The sequence below is a fragment of the Nerophis ophidion genome, linkage group LG15, assembly GCF_033978795.1.
Source record: "Nerophis ophidion isolate RoL-2023_Sa linkage group LG15, RoL_Noph_v1.0, whole genome shotgun sequence".
Lineage (NCBI taxonomy): Eukaryota > Metazoa > Chordata > Actinopteri > Syngnathiformes > Syngnathidae > Nerophis > Nerophis ophidion.
In genome coordinates, this window is record NC_084625.1 from 16,582,410 (window position 1) to 16,595,977 (window position 13,568).

The window sequence follows — 13,568 nt, forward strand, 5'->3', positions numbered from 1 at the left end:
CAAAACATTTGTATGCTCGTACAACATTTAAAACCTTTAGCATATATGTATGTGGACTTGAATTGTGGAATTGATTCACCAAAGAAATATGATTCAGTTCAAGAGACAGTTCAAAAAGTACTCCCAAAGTACACAGAACAAGAACTATGATGAACATCTTGAACCCTTTTTTTTTATTGAGGCAAAGATTATTTCTGTATTTAATATTTGTTTGCTTACTAAGATATATTATTCATTTGTTCACTGTCCCGTTACAGAGAACAAGGAAATTAGATAAAATTGCAATGGCATGAAAAATTTAACTTTTCATGCCGACTCAGTGGCCTAGTGTTTAGAGCAGGGGTAGGGAACCTATGCCTCTCGAGCCAGATGTGGCTTTTTTGATGACTGCATCTGGCTCTCAAGAAAAATCTTAGCTGACATTGCATAACACGATAAGTAATGAATAATTTATCCGACGCCCTTGACGCGAGTCCCTGAGGGGTGATGGACGGCTGGGCAGTGCCTGAATTGATTAACGTGGACCCCGATTTAAACAAGTTGAAAAACGTATTCGGGTGTTACCATTTAGTGGTCAATTGTACGGAATATGTACTGAACTGTGCAATCTACTAATAAAAGTATCAATAAATCAAAAAACTGCAGCCCGCCACCGTAGCCCCCACTCCCTCCCCTATGTTGCAAGTCTGGAGTTGTATGTTGTGATACGTACATATGCTTTGCTCTATAGTTTTTTCCCATAGCTGTTCGGTGAACCTAACACTGTTTGTTTGTCTAATCAAATCAATCAGTCAATTAACAAAGTTTTGTTGTTCTTGGACAATAACAATACCTACCTACCCACCTAATTACGTTGGTAATCACAGTGTCAAAATATCCTTTTTCTACCACACCTGTTCAAGAAGTTGCATTCATGGTAAGAAGTATTTTATTTATTATTGGTTAGGTTCAGAATAACAATGTTAATTAAAAATAATAAGTACTACAATAGTCTAAAAATGTTGGTCTTACGAAAAAAAATGCAGGCATTTAGTTATATTCAGTGTTAAAAAACTATTAAATGGCTCTCACGGAAATACATTTTAAAATATTTGGCTTTCATGGCTCTCTCAGCCAACAAGGTTCCCGACCCCTGGTTTAGAGTGTCTGCCCTGAGATCGGTAGGTTGTGAGTTCAAACCCAGAGTCATACCAAAGACTATAAAAATGTTACCCTTTACTTCCCTGCTTGGCACTCCGCATCAAGGGTTGGAATCGGGGGTTAAATCACCAAAAATGATTCCGGGGCGTGGCCACAGTTGCTGCTCACTGCTCCCCTCACAGGGAGTGAACAAGGGGATGGGTCAAATGCAGAGGACAAATTTTACCACTTCTAGTGTGTGTGTGACAATCATTTGTACTTTCACTTTAGGAATCAAATAAGTTGTGTTTCGGACGTGCTGTAATGAAACAACTGGAATTGTGTGATGCGTTCCATTGTATCGTATGCATGTTCGAAATAAACTGAAACTGAACTGAACTGAAATAACCTCCAAAAGTGCCTTTTTCTTAAAAAAAAATTGTCACTGCTAAGCTGACAAAATGGTTGCTTGTTTGCATTCAAAACAAAGAGTCCACTTGTGTATGTTTAAGTATTTATTGGTGAAGGCAAGTACACTTCTTTTTTGACACTGTGCATGTACAGCAAAGAGTTAGAGTGCAGCGTTGTAGCGAGGCAGCGTGATTAAGTATACTGTATGTTTATACTTTAAGTTTGGGTGTGTTGCCATGGCTTCTCGTCTCTCTCGCTCCCCGTTGTGCTCGTTTGCTCGTCTAACCATGAGTTGGGCTTTTTTTTGTCTCTCCAACACAAGAACGCCGTCACAATAATGTCATAATATTTAGAAAAGACATGCCAACTAGTATATATTGTAACATCTTTAAATACATCATTTCCATAATAAACAGCTTTAAGTATAAACACAAAGGAGCATTCCACGGAATCGGTGCCATTTGCACACCCAAGATATAACTAAAAAATATGTAAATAAAATGTATAAAAGCTCAATAAAGTTAAGTGTAAAATATATTTTTTACTAAGCAAAGTGTGTGGCACATTGATTATTTAATACATACTATTTAAAATACAAATTTAAACAACTAAGTTTTTGCCGTAAGTTTTTGCTGTCGTCCAGCATTCTGTTTCTGTTTAGAACTGCCCGTTTAGTTCTACTTTAGTTTTGCACAGCCATTGCCTTTTCCTTTCCCTAATGTTCATTCGGCGTGGCGCAGTGGGAGAGTGGCCGTGCGCAACCCGAGGGTCCCTGGTTCAATTCCCACCTTGTACCAACCTCGTCACGTCCGTTGTGTCCTGAGCAAGACACTTCACCCTTGCTCCTGATGGGTGCTTGTTAGTGCCTTGCATGGCAGCTCCCTTCATCAGTGTGTGTGAATGGGTAAATGTGGAAGTAGTGTCAAAGCGCTTTGAGTACCTTGAAGGTAGAAAAGCGCTATACAAATACAACCCATTATTCATTTTTGGTTAAAGCATTCCATACCTGCCCTGCGATAAGGTGGCGACTTGTCCAGGGTGTACTCCGCCTTCCGCTCGAATGCAGCTGAGATAGGCTCCAGCAACCCCAAAAGGGACAGGCGGTAAAAAATGGATGGATTGATGGATGGAACTACAGAAATTGCTTGTCCTCACTTCCTAAAATTAGACTTTACTATGAAATATAATCAATTAAATGCTGTTTAGTTTACTTTAGTTTATTTTAGTTGATTAAGGATCCCCATTAGTCTACACTGCAGCGGAGACTATTCTTCCCGGGGTCCAGGCAAAAAACATCACACAATCACAAAAAAAAAGATTACAACATGATCAATAACAACATTTTGGGGGAGAAATAAATAAATAAATACATTTAAAAAGTCTGCTGAAAATGACGGAAAGCGCCACTCTGCATAGCAAACTGACGCTGTGGTCAAAGTTGGAGTGGCAACAGAGCAAATTTGAAAATATTCAACATTTAAGTGGATAATGCACACTCCAAATTTGTCACGTTTCATGTGTGAGGTAAACCGCGATGAATGGGGCCATATGAATTCCCTTCCTTACTGTTTATTAATTGATTAATTATGGGGGTAAAATCTTAGCACAGTCCTGTGACCTAAATTATTTTTGATGTTATTATGTTGTTGTTGTTGATTTACTGTAATGTGCTTAGTGCCAACATGTTATCAACATAAATGTCATGTGGCTATATATTTCATTTATATGCCAATTATATGCTAGAAACTAACTGTTGTTACTTTCAGTCCTGTTACTCAAAAGACCAAAAATGAAATAAAGTGGCTTGAGATGGGCCAATGCGCATTTTTTTGGAGTTCAAAATGTAACTGGTGAGATTTAGAGTTGTAAAAAGACAGAAATGTATGTTTATTTTGAGAGCGTGCAACAAGCAAATGGCACCGATTCAGTGGCAGGGTCCAGAAATACTTCAAGGCTTAGCTCAGGGGTGTCCGAAGAGTACTTGGAGCTAGTTTTTCACTGGCCCTCAGTATACTAAATACACTATATTGCCAAAAGTATTTGACCACCCATCCAAATGATGAGAATCAGGTGTCCTAATCACTTGGCACAAGTGTATAAAATCAAGCACTTAGGCATGGAGACTGTTTCCACAAACATTTGTGAAAGAATGGGCCGCTCTCAGTGAATTCCAGCGTGGAATTGTCATAGGATGCCACCTGTGCAACAAATCCAGGAGTGAAATTTCCTCGCTCCTAAATATTCTGGCGTTGGAGGTTGCCAGGAGAATGGTACATTTCGGACTGCATTGTGCCGAGTGTGAAACTTGGTGGAGGAGGAAACTTTGAAAAGAAACAGTGAAAGGAACTTTGAATGCTCCAGGATACAAAAACATTTTGGACAATTCCATGCTCCCAACCTTGTGGGAACAGTTTAGAGCGGGCCCCTTCCTCTTCCAACATGACTGCGCAACAGTGCACAAAGCAAAGTCCATAAAGACGTGGATGAACTTGACTGGCCTGCACAGAGTCCTGACCTGAATCTGATAGAACACATTTGGGATGAATTAGAACAGAGACTGAGAGCCAGGCCTTCTTGACTAACATCAGTGTTTGACCTCACCAATGCCCTTTTGGAAGAATGGACAAAAATTCCTATAAACACACTCCGCCACCTTGTGGACAAGCTGTAATAGCGGCAGCACTTGGCCCCTTAGTTCCAGTGAAAGGAACTTTGAATGTTCCAGGATACCAAAACATTTTAGACAATTCCATGCTTCCAACCGTGTGGGAACAGTTTGGAGCGGGCCCCTTCCTCTTCCAACATGACTGTGCACCAGTGCACAAAGCGAGGTCCATAAAGATGTGGATCAACTTGACTGGCCTTCACAGCGTCCTGACCTGAATCTGATAGAACACCTTTGGGATCAATTAGAACAGAGACTGAGAGCCAGGCGTTCTCGACCAACATCAGTGTGTGACCTCACCAATCCGCTTTTGGACGAATGGACAAAAATTCCTATAAACACACTCCGCAACCTTGTGGACAAACTGTAATAGCGGCAGCACTTGGCCCCTTAGTTCCAGTGAAAGGAACTTCGAATGTTCCAGGGTACCAAAACATTTTGGACAATTCCATGCTCCCAACCTTGTGGGAACAGTTTGGAGCGGGCCCCTTCCTCTTCCAACATGACTGCGCACCAGTGCACAAAGCAAGGTCCATAACGACGTGGACGACAGAGTTTTGTGTGGATGAACTTGACTGGCCTGCACAGAGTCCTGACCTGAACCCGATATAACACCTTTTGTTGTGTTTTAGTTTTATCCTGCCTTCTCCTTTTCTGCACCTGTGTTATCAGTGTTTCATCCTCGGCAAGGGGCGGACCTTGTGGCACGCCTGCTCTCAATTAACCTGGCGGTATTTAGGCTCGTCACCGACAGCTTGGCCTCGCCGGTTATTGAATCCCGAACTCACCTCGTGCATGCACCTGCTTCACCAGTCCCGGGTACATTTTCACTACTTTGTCCTGAATTCCCTAACCTCTTATGTGTTTATTTTCTAGTCTACCCGAGGTAAACGGATTTTTTGTTTTGTACTCTTGCTTGCTCAGTGTGCCCTGGCTCTTTTACCCTGCAACCTCTGTGGAACCTATTTTTGTCCTAATTTACATGGTGTGCGTTTCTGCCCGATCGCCCTTAGTTATTCCCTTTTTTGTCTAATTAAATTTTTTAATTTTTTGTAATGCCACTTTGTCTCCCGTCTCTGCATCCTGGGGTCACCCCCACTTGACCAAGACTATAACACCTTTGGGATGAATTAGAACAGAGACTTTTGGAAGAATGGACAAAAAAATCCGATAAACGCACTCCGCAACCTTGTGGACAGCCTTTACAGAAGCTGTAATAGCGGTTAAAGGTGGACTGACATCATATTGAAGCATATGAGTTAGGAATGGGATGGCATTTCAAGTTCATATGTGAGTCAAGGCAGGTGGTCAAAACCTTTTGGCAATATAGTGTACTACATAGAATTGCACCAAAAAAAGCAAAAAGGTGCAATGCAACAAAAAAAAATTAACATTTTGATATAATAACACTAATCATAATAGTAATACACTCTGTCACCTATAACACAAAGCTGACTAAGTTCTGTCTTTTCCTACCACATTTAATAATATAGATTCTTTGAATTTCCGTACGCAAAAAGATTTGGACACCCCAAGCTTAGTGAAACAAACACAACAGCACGTTAAGATTAGAATAGATCAAAACACGGACATTGTTGTTGAAAAAGCTTCAGTTCTGGAAACAATGTCAATGTAATCGTCTCAATATAAGATGCGAGGTTCCTTTCAATCTTTGGTTGCACCCAGCGGAATGTTTCGGCGGTGATTGTTAGCGGCAAACATGCGGCGGATGGACTCTCGAGCAAAAATCCTCTTTCGTCCAGCCCGCACACGTTTTCACTGTACACTGAGTTGTGTCCAAAGTCGGGACAAGATTAAGCTCCTTTTAGGGGTGAAGACCGGAGGAGGCTATGACTCGTTTAGTCAAGACATAAGGGAGGCTTGTGGACACACACACACACACACACACACACACACACACACACACACACACACACACACACACACACACACACACGCACACACACCTCAAGTTTCTCAATGGGCTGTCTTGCTGTCCTTCAGGCTAATCTGAACATCCCGATGGGAGCTCTGCGTCCAGGGGCGGGACATCCTGTGAGGAGGAGAGAGGAGACGGGAGAAGCACACGAGGTAAATATCCACAGAAAAGTGGTAAAAATAGATATGCGCCCTTATCCAGATCTGCAATAAAATACAAACCCCGTTTCCATATGATTTGGGAAATTGTGTTAGATGTAAATATAAACGGAATACAATGATTTGAAAATAATTTTCAACCCATATTCAGTTGAATATGCTACAAAGACAACATATTTGATGTTCAAACTGATAAACATTCTTTTTTTTGGCAAATAATCATTAACTTTAGAATTTGATGCCAGCAACACGTGACAAAAAAGTTGGGAAAAGTGGCAAAAAAATACTGATAAAGTTGAAGAATGCTCATCAAACACTTATTTGGAACATCCCACAGGTGTGCAGGCTAATTGGGAACAGGTGGGTGCCATGATTGGGTATAAAAAAAGCTTCCCAAAGAATGCTCAGTCTTTCACAAGAAAAGATGGGATGAGGTACACCCCTTTGTCCACAACTGCGTGAGCAAATAGTCAAACAGTTTAAGAACTACGTTTCTCAAAGTGCAATTGCAAGAAATTTAGGGGTTTCAACATCTACGGTCCATGATATCATCAAAAGGTTCAGAGAATCCGGAGAAATCACCCCACGTAAATGCGGCATGGCCGGAAACCAACATTGAATGACCGTGACCTTCGATCCCTCAGCCGGCACTGTATCAAAAACCGACATCAATCTCTAAAGGATATCACCACATGGGCTCATGAACACTTCAGAAAACCACTGTCACTAAATACAGTTCGTCGCTACATCTGTAAGTGCAAGTTAAAGCTCTACTATGCAGAGCAAAAGCCTTTTATGAAGTGAAGTGAATTATATTTATATAGCGCTTTTCTCCAGTGACTCAAAGCGCTTTACATAGTGAAAACCCAATATCTAAGTTACATTTAAACCAGTGTGGGTGGTCACTGGGAGCAGGTGGGTAAAGTGTCTTGCCCAAGGACACAAAGGCAGTGATTAGGATGGCGGAAGTGGGGATCGAACCTGGAACTCTCAAGTTGCTGGCACGGCCACTCTACCAACCGAGCTACACCGCCCCATTGTAAACCATCATTTCACTGTAACTTTGTTTGCATACAAAGTTCGACTTAAATGCACTTTCAGCATAAAACAAGAACGTGTATTGTTGGAAGAAGTCACCATGTTCGCTCCTGACTACACTTGTTCAAACACTCGCACTCGCCAGTGCGGTCCTGAGACACCAACAAAAAAAGAGAGGTTGATTGACATCAGAAACCGCACAAGAACAAAATTAAAACAGCCGTAACGAGCCTGGACGTAGAACTCCATGCAGGTAGAAAAAAAATGACTTTCACACAGACGCTGTACTGTACATACTGTCTGGATGTGGAACTACAACATTGACACTCAGTCAACAACATCCAGAATTGACGCTGGCTTCTCTGGGCCGGAGATCATCTAAGATGGACTGATCCAAAGTGGAAAAGTGTTCCGTGGTGTGACGAGTCCACATTTCAAATTGTTTTTGGAAATATTGGACATCATGTCATCCGGACCAAAGGGGAAGCGAACCATCCAGATTGTTATGGAAACTCAATTGGAAACGGGGTTTGTAGTAGGATTGTTCCTTTCTCTTGTCCCACCCCTGTCACATAGTAATCCCGATTTCTGTTTCTGTCACCCACATAGGCTCAGTCGCCGCCGGACGAGCGGTCCGGGGACGCGGCTCACACGCCGGAGGACAAAAAGACGTTGCCGGGCGCCGTCAAGCTGCCGGGGCCGGCGGTCAACCTCTCGGAGCTGCAGAACGTCAAGAGCGAACTACGCTGGGTCACCAAGGAATAACACCTGTGCTGCTGTGCAAGGTGACGGTGCACAACATGGCGGTATTAACGTCGTAAAAAGACGCCCTGTTCAAGGCCCAAACTGGCAGTACCGGCTTATGAGGGAGAAGGGGCCTGACTTATTCAAATAGCAATACAAATGTTTTAGTGTATTTACATGCACAATGGATGAACATTGTTAGAATAGAACGTCTGGCAAAAGGATAGAATCAGCAGACTTGGAGGATGTTCATTCCCTTGTTTATATTTGTAGAAAAAAGCAGGTAACATAGATGACACACAACTATAGTCATTTCCAAGTGCAACTTTCTGGATTTAAGAAACACTAAAATAAATCAAGAAAATAAATTGTGTAAAAGTAAAAGTTTCATTTTTACAAAAAAAAAAAATACTTACTCAATTCTTAGGGGAAAAAAATAATGAAGTCATTAAAACCAAAAAACACTACAACACACCACTGGTACTTTGTTGCACCACCTCTGGCTTTAATAACAGCGTACATTTTGGACTTAACGAGTGACTAACAGAACATCGATCCTTCTAAAACTTTCTCTGACTGCTTTGCAAGTTGGAGTCTTGTCATGGGTCTTTTTTTTTTCCAATTTCCACCACACATTTTACGTTGGATCGAGATACAGACTATTTTCAGGTCATGGTGTATTGTAGCGTCCCGGAGGAGTTAGTGCTGCAAAGAATTCTGGGTATTTGTTCTGTTGTGTTTATGTTGTGTTACGGTGCGGATGTTCTTCCGTAATGTGTTTGTTATCCATGTTTGGTGTGGGTTCACAGCATGGCGCATATTTGTAACAGTGTTAAAGTTGTTTATACGGCCACCCTCAGTGTGACCTGTATGGCTGTTGACCAAGTATGCCATGCATTCACTCATGTGTGTGAAAAAGACGCATATATTATGACGTTGGGCCGGCACGCTGTTTGTATGGAGGGAAAACGGACGTGACAACAGGTTGTAGAGGATGCTATAGACCAGGGGTCACCAACCTTTTTGAAACCAAGAGCTACTTCTTGGGTACTGATTAATGCGAAGGGCTACCAGTTTGATACACACCTAAATAAATTGCCAGAAATAGCCATTTTGTTCAATTTACCTTTAATACATAAATCTATATATATATATATATATAAATGTGTATTTCTGTCTGTCATTACGTCATACATTTTTTTCCTTTTACGGAAGGTTTTTTTTAGAGAATAAATGATGAAAAAAACACTTAATTGAACGGTTTAAAAGAGGAGAAAACTCGAAAAAATTGAAAATTAAATTTTGAAACAGTTTATCTTCAATTTCGACTGTATTATATTCAAAATTCAACCGAAAAGAATGAAGAGAAAAATGAGCTAATTCGAATCTTTTTGAAATAATAAAAAAAATGATTTATGGAACATCATTAGTAATTTTTCCTGATTAAGATTAATTTTAGAATTTTGATGACATGTTTTAAATAGGTTAAAATCCAATCTGCACTTTGTTAGAATGTATAACAAATTGGACCAAGCTATATTTCTAACAAAGACAAATCATTATTTCCTCTAGATTTTACAGAACAAACATTTTCAAGGAAATTCAAAAAGACATTGAAATAAGATTTAAATTTGATTCTACAGATTTTCTATATTTGCCAAAATAATAATAATAAGTTTGAAGAAATATTTCACGAATATTCTTCGTCGAAAAAACAGAAGCTAAAATGAAGAATTAAATTAAAATGTATTTATTATTCTTTACAATAAATAAAAAAAATACATGAACATTGATTTAAATTGTCAGGAAAGAAGAGGAAGGAATTTAAAAGGTAAAAAGGTATATGTGTTTAAAAATCCTAAAATCATTTTTAAGGTTATATTTTTCTGTAAAATTGTCTTTCTGAATTTTATAAGAAGCAAAGTAAAAAAATAAATGAATTTATTTCAACAAGTGAAGACCAAGTCTTTAAAATATTTTTTGGGATTTGCAAATTCTATTTGAGTTTTGTCTCTCTTAGAATTAAAAATGTCGAGCAAAGCCAGACCAGCTTGCTAGTAAATAAATACAATTTAAAAAAATAGAGGCAGCTCACTGGTAAGTGCTGCTATTTGAGCTATTTTTAGAACAGGCCTTACGGGCTACCTGGTGCCCGCGGGCACCGCGTTGGTGACCCCTGCTATAGACAGTACCTTTAAGTCACGCCCCCAATATTGTTGTCCGGGTGGAAATCGGGAGAAATTCGGGAGAATGGTTGCCCTGGAGATTTTTCGGGAAGGGCACTGAAATTCGGGAGTCTCCCGAGAAAATCGGGAGGGTTGGCAAGTATGAGTATTAGCAGTGAATGCGGTGTTACAGCGACAATCGGGCGGAAGGCGGTTTACTCCCTGGACAATTCGCCACCTCATCGCAGGGCCAACACAGATAGACAGACAACATCCACACTCACATTCACACACTAGGGCCAATTTAGTGTTGCCATTCAACCTGTCCCCAGGTGCATGTGTTTGGAGGTGGGAGGAAGCCGGAGTACCCTGAGGGAACCCACGCAGTCACGGGGAGAACATGCAAACTTCACACAGAAAGATCCCGAGCCTGGGAATGAACTAAGGACTATTCAGGACCTTCGCATTGTGAGGCACATGCACCAACCCCTGTCTCACCTTGCTGCCCTCATTCTCAAACATCCTTTCCATTGATGGAATAAGAAAAGTGTCAAAAATGTCCCACTGGTGCATTTATTGAAGATGTAATGACATCTATCATTACCTAACATGCAGCCCATATCATCAATGACTGTGGAAATGTGCATTTTTTTCTTCAGGCAGTCGTCTATATAAATCTCATTGGAAGTAAACCAAACAGAAGTTTCAGCATTGTCACCTTTCCCAATGCAGAGCCACGCTTTATCACTGATGATGACTTTCCAGAGTCCACCATTGTTTTTCTTTAGCCCATTGTAACCCTGTTGTTTATTTTTAGTTGTTAATGACGACTTTTGTTTAGCTTTTCTGTGTTTTAATCTAAATTACTGTAGGCCAGGGGTGTCCAAACCTTTTCCACTGAGGGCCGCACACTGACAAATCAAAGCAAGCTGGGGCCGTTTTGATATTTTTTATGATAAAAACCAATACAATATATTTATAAGAAACATACATATAGGCCTCCACTCAGGGTTTTGGTTAAAAACATATAAAAAAATGTGTCATTATTTAGTATTATTATTTTATATTAATATAGGCTTAAACCTCTAGATCAACATTAGGTCTATCTGTCAATATAATATTTAAAAAAAAAAAAAGTTGTATGCTCTTTTGGCAAAGAAAAACATTTTTTAATAGAAAAAACACAAAATATGCAATATATTCACCCAATAACATTTTTAAGTGGAATATTTTAGATTATTTAATAAGTGTAGCTTTAAAAAGGTCAATAAGTCATAACACCATTGATTTGAATTCATTATTATTTTTTGAGCAATGACACTTAAAAAAAAAATCACACTAAAATGATTGGTGATCCAAAAGGGTCCTACTCATTAAAGTGTTAAAAAAATAGATTATAATTATTTTGTCTACTTCTCACACAATAATCTCGAGATCAACTTCAGGTCTATCCGTCAATTATAAGTTTAAAACAAAAACGTGCGGCAAACACAAAATATGCAGCATTTTACCCCAAAAATATCTCAAAGTGCAATTTTTAATGTGACGTAATTAGAGCCTTGAATCGGTCAATAATTCATAATGACATTGATTTTGATTCATATTTTTTTTTAAAGAAAGAAACAGTTATTAGAGTCAAAATCGCAACATTTTGTTGTTAAATTTCATCTGTTTGCTCTTTTATACCACTGTTTATGTTTTCTGTTTTTTTAATCGTATTTTTAGAATGTGCCGTTGGGTCGTTAAAAAATTCCCTTCGGGCCGCAAATGGCCCCCAGGCCGCACTTTGGACATCCCTGCTGTAGGCGCTTTCTTACATTTTGGTGACAGATGGTGACTCGAGTCCATTTGTTCTTCAGTTGTTTCTCTGTGCATTTTTTGTTTTCAAGACATAATGCTTGCAGGTTTTTGTTTTGGAACTTTCATGTTTTTCTTTGTCTACCGGTATGCTTGCCTTTTAAAAACTTCCCAAGTTGTTTGTACTTGGTCCGTATTTTACACTCAGCTGACGGTGAACAATCAACATACATTGCGACATTGCGTGATGATTTACCTACTTGAAGATGTTTGATAATATTCTCCTTTGTTGCAATTGACATGTCTCGTGTTTGAGCCATGATTCATGTCAATCCAACTGGTGCAACAGCTCTCCGAGGTGTGAACACTCACTTTTAACTTAAGACTAGTCAACAAATTTAATCTAATCAAATGTGTAAATTTTGGAAATTAACATTACAGGGATTCCATTTTTCTCTCCTCCAGAATTGAGTGATTCCATAATAGTTTAAACATCTCAAAATTAAACCCTTACTGACTACCACAATTTGAATTGTTTATTTATTTTAGTGTTTCTTACAGCCAGACAGTTGCCATTTTAAATGACTACAGTTTTGCGTAATTTCTGTTACCTGTTTTTTCCCTACAAAATTAAACTGAATGAACATCCTCGTGATTCTATCATTTTTGCCAAAGGTTGTACATTGAACAAAAATATAAATGCGACACTTTTTTGTTTGCTCCCATTTTTCATGAGTTGAACTCAAAGATCTAAAAATTTTACTTTATACACAAAAGACTTATTCCTCTCAAATATTGTTTACAAATCTGTGTTAGTGAGTATTTTTTCTTTGCCAATATAATTCACCCCACCTCACATGTGTGGCATATCAAGATGCTGATTAAACAACATGATTATTGCACATGTGTGCCTTAGGCGGACCACTACAAAAAGGCCACCCTAAAATGTGCAGTTTTATCACACGGCACAATCCCGCAGGTGTCGCAAGATTTGAGGGAGTGTGCAGTTGTCTTGAATTGAATGTTCATTTCTCGACCAAAGGCATTTCAGAGAATTGGGCAGTGCATCCAACCGGCCTTACAACCGCAGACCACGTGTAACCACACCAGCTCAGGACCTCCACATCCAGTAGATGCATCTCCATGATTGTCTGAGACCAGCCAACCGGAAAGCTGCTGCAACAATTGGTTTGCATAACCAATACTTTTTGCACAAAACCAAGAAAAACCAACTCAGGGAGGATCATCTGCATGCTCGTCATCCTCATCGGGGTCTCGACCTGCCTGCAGTTTAACGTCGTAACCGACTTGAGTGGGCAAATGCTCACATTCGATGGCGTCCGACATGTTGGAGAGGTGTTCTCCGTGGCTTTGTGTGGGAGAGCTGTTTGCTGATGTAATGTTGTGAATCAAGTGGCCCATGGTGGGGGTGGGGCTGTGGTAAGGGCAACTGTATCTTATAGACAACAAATGCAAATGCATTTTATTGATGGCATTTTGAATGCACAGAGATACCATGACGAGATCCTACG

At 39.8% G+C, this 13,568-nt stretch overlaps 1 protein-coding gene across 1 annotated transcript in view; it reads left to right on the forward strand.

Moving 5' to 3' along the window:
- Positions 1 to 13,568, forward strand: part of smpx (small muscle protein X-linked) — a 38,229-nt gene that overhangs the window by 20,039 nt on the left and 4,622 nt on the right. The window contains exons 4-5 of the mRNA XM_061922497.1: positions 6,200 to 6,286; positions 7,940 to 8,115. Of these exons, the coding sequence (XP_061778481.1) occupies positions 6,200 to 6,286; positions 7,940 to 8,095 (243 nt within the window). The 3' untranslated portion in view covers positions 8,096 to 8,115. The remainder of the gene's footprint in view (positions 1 to 6,199; positions 6,287 to 7,939; positions 8,116 to 13,568) is intronic.